Source organism: Thermobia domestica, chromosome 7 (assembly GCF_964235325.1).
Source record: "Thermobia domestica chromosome 7, izTheDome1.hap1.1, whole genome shotgun sequence".
In the NCBI taxonomy this organism is placed as follows: Eukaryota; Metazoa; Arthropoda; class Insecta; order Zygentoma; family Lepismatidae; genus Thermobia; species Thermobia domestica.
The window spans coordinates 285,392,470-285,394,576 of record NC_137460.1 but is presented as its reverse complement, the minus strand read 5'-3'; the positions used below and the strand labels follow the sequence as shown (position 1 = coordinate 285,394,576).

Here is a 2,107-nt window from a genome sequence, read left to right as displayed (position 1 = left end):
AGTGATCATGAAAACTGTTTCCACCCTATTTAGTTGTTTCAAGAGGGATAAGGCCTAATTTCGAACTAGAGTTTTCTCAAAAGGATCATCGCTTACATGAGTAAGGGTCTGAATTACACTATCACAGTTTTCATCCTCCTCTCGTGCTGAGCAACATGTCTGTGATAAAGATTTTTAGTGTTTTCGTTCCTGGATATATACGAAAGAAGCAAGTAAGTTCCAGCCTTTTGTTGAACTAAAAAATGTAAATATTTTGAAGCATATTGAAAAAAGCACATGCTTCCCTACAACTGCTTGCTGCACTACTTCCGACCAAATTCAAAGAATAAGCTCAGCAGGGCACATAATACGCTTTAGAATTGATTGCTTTAATTCGAGCCTGTAAACCTGTATATGCCCCTGACATATTGCTGGCATTGTCGTACGACTGACCTCAGCAATTAGTAAGGTCAATAGAATGTCTGGTCAAAATATCTATTACAGCTTCGGCTAGATTTTCAGATTTGTGACTTGGATTTGACAGAAACGAAAGAAACCGTTTAACAAGTTTACCCTCTTTATTCACGTATCTTAACACAAAAGATAACTGATCAGTATGCGAAATATCTGGAGTTGAACCAATTATTACGGAGAAATATTTACTTTGTTTTATGTCTTTAATAATTTCTTTTCTCACTCTATCAGCAAGTAGTTCAATAACTTCATCAAAAATTGTTGAAGGCAAGTAGCTTTTATGACCTTTCCCCGGACTTCCAAACCATTCAATGTCTTCTGCTAGAAATGGATCAAACTCGGAAATAAGCTCTAAAGACATCATGTATTGCCCGTTGTGCAGAGAATTGAATTTTTCTTCGTGACTACGTAAAGGAATCCCGCGACTTGTCAACTTCTTTACGACAGGAAAAACTCTTCTTACACTGTGACTTCTGAATATGTGATTGAAGATGGTTCTCCAAGGTCCCAACAGGTTTCTGCATTTCTGCATTGTTCGCAGTTTTTTTGTCCAGAATTTTCGTGTGATGCTAGAATATTTGAAATGTTTTTCCAGTCTGAAATGCCCTGAGTTTCTATCTTTGTTTTGTCTTTGAACAACCTACATGATGCACAGTATACGGCGCCAGTACAACACGAATATACCACATAATTCCTCAAAATCGATTCGCAATTCACAAGTTTACGAAAACAAAACAAACAAACAAACAAATCACTCCTATTTAAGAATCTTGTCTGGCCTAATATGAATCTCTGCAATTTAGAAATATCGTTTTCAGTATTCTGATTAATTCCATGTCTTAGAAGAATGTCAATTGTAGACTATTTCAGACACCACTCGGCACGATCGTCACTAACGAAATTTGCACTCTCACTGTCACAATCACTAATTCCTACGAACTGAGGAGACACTATTTTAAGTGAACTTTCTTCATACACTAAACCCACAATATTGTCAACATTTTTCGTTTCACAGAGTTCACCCGATGTAACCGCTTCCACATCAGTTACTGAGCTGCTTTCGGAAATCACTTGTTCAGTTCGCCTAAAAAATGTATCCAGTATAAAAAGCATTTTCTGTAAGGTTGCTTCTCCTTCACGCTGAAAAAAAAAACACCAAATCGCAAACGCACTAACAACCAACTGAATGCACCAGAAAATACGGTAAGGCAAAAACTAGTTACATGGAATTAGATATCTGCGTAATTATTTATTGCAAAGCGCCAATACTCGTCTGCATATAAAAGAAGTATCTCCGAGTAGATTAATAACACGGTTAAAAAAAAAAACCACTTTTTAGGCCCATGCGAAAGATGCACTAACTCACTTAACAGCAATTTAAAAAATGACCGACTGTATTTTCTTTCGCTCTGTCTTTTATATATATATATATATATATTTTAAAAAAGACTGACATTGTACAGGCAATGCGAGTAGTATTGGCCCCACTCTACCGAACTCTTAATAATCCAATTTTGGGGCCACATGGACCATAGTGAATGGATCAGGGATGCTTTGGCCCGGGATTGCGTCACCTATTGAAATTTTGCTTATGCTTATTCAGGGGTCATGCACGTTGGTGTAAATGAGTCAGAGGTACCTTGGCCCTGCTATG

General features: G+C 37.2%; 1 protein-coding gene across 1 annotated transcript; it reads right to left on the bottom strand.

Moving 5' to 3' along the window:
* Positions 1-433: 433 nt before the first annotated feature.
* LOC145689770 (zinc finger MYM-type protein 1-like) lies at positions 434-985 on the bottom strand. The gene has a single exon (XM_081763975.1). It carries the CDS (start codon positions 983-985, stop codon positions 434-436), a length of 552 nt encoding a protein of 183 aa, XP_081620101.1.
* Positions 986-2,107: the final 1,122 nt, after the last annotated feature.

What these genes read in the sequence shown, in the direction of transcription:
- LOC145689770 (XM_081763975.1), bottom strand. Translation starts at nt 985, where the DNA reads ATGCAGAAATGCAGAAACCTGTTGGGACCTTGGAGAACCATCTTCAAT.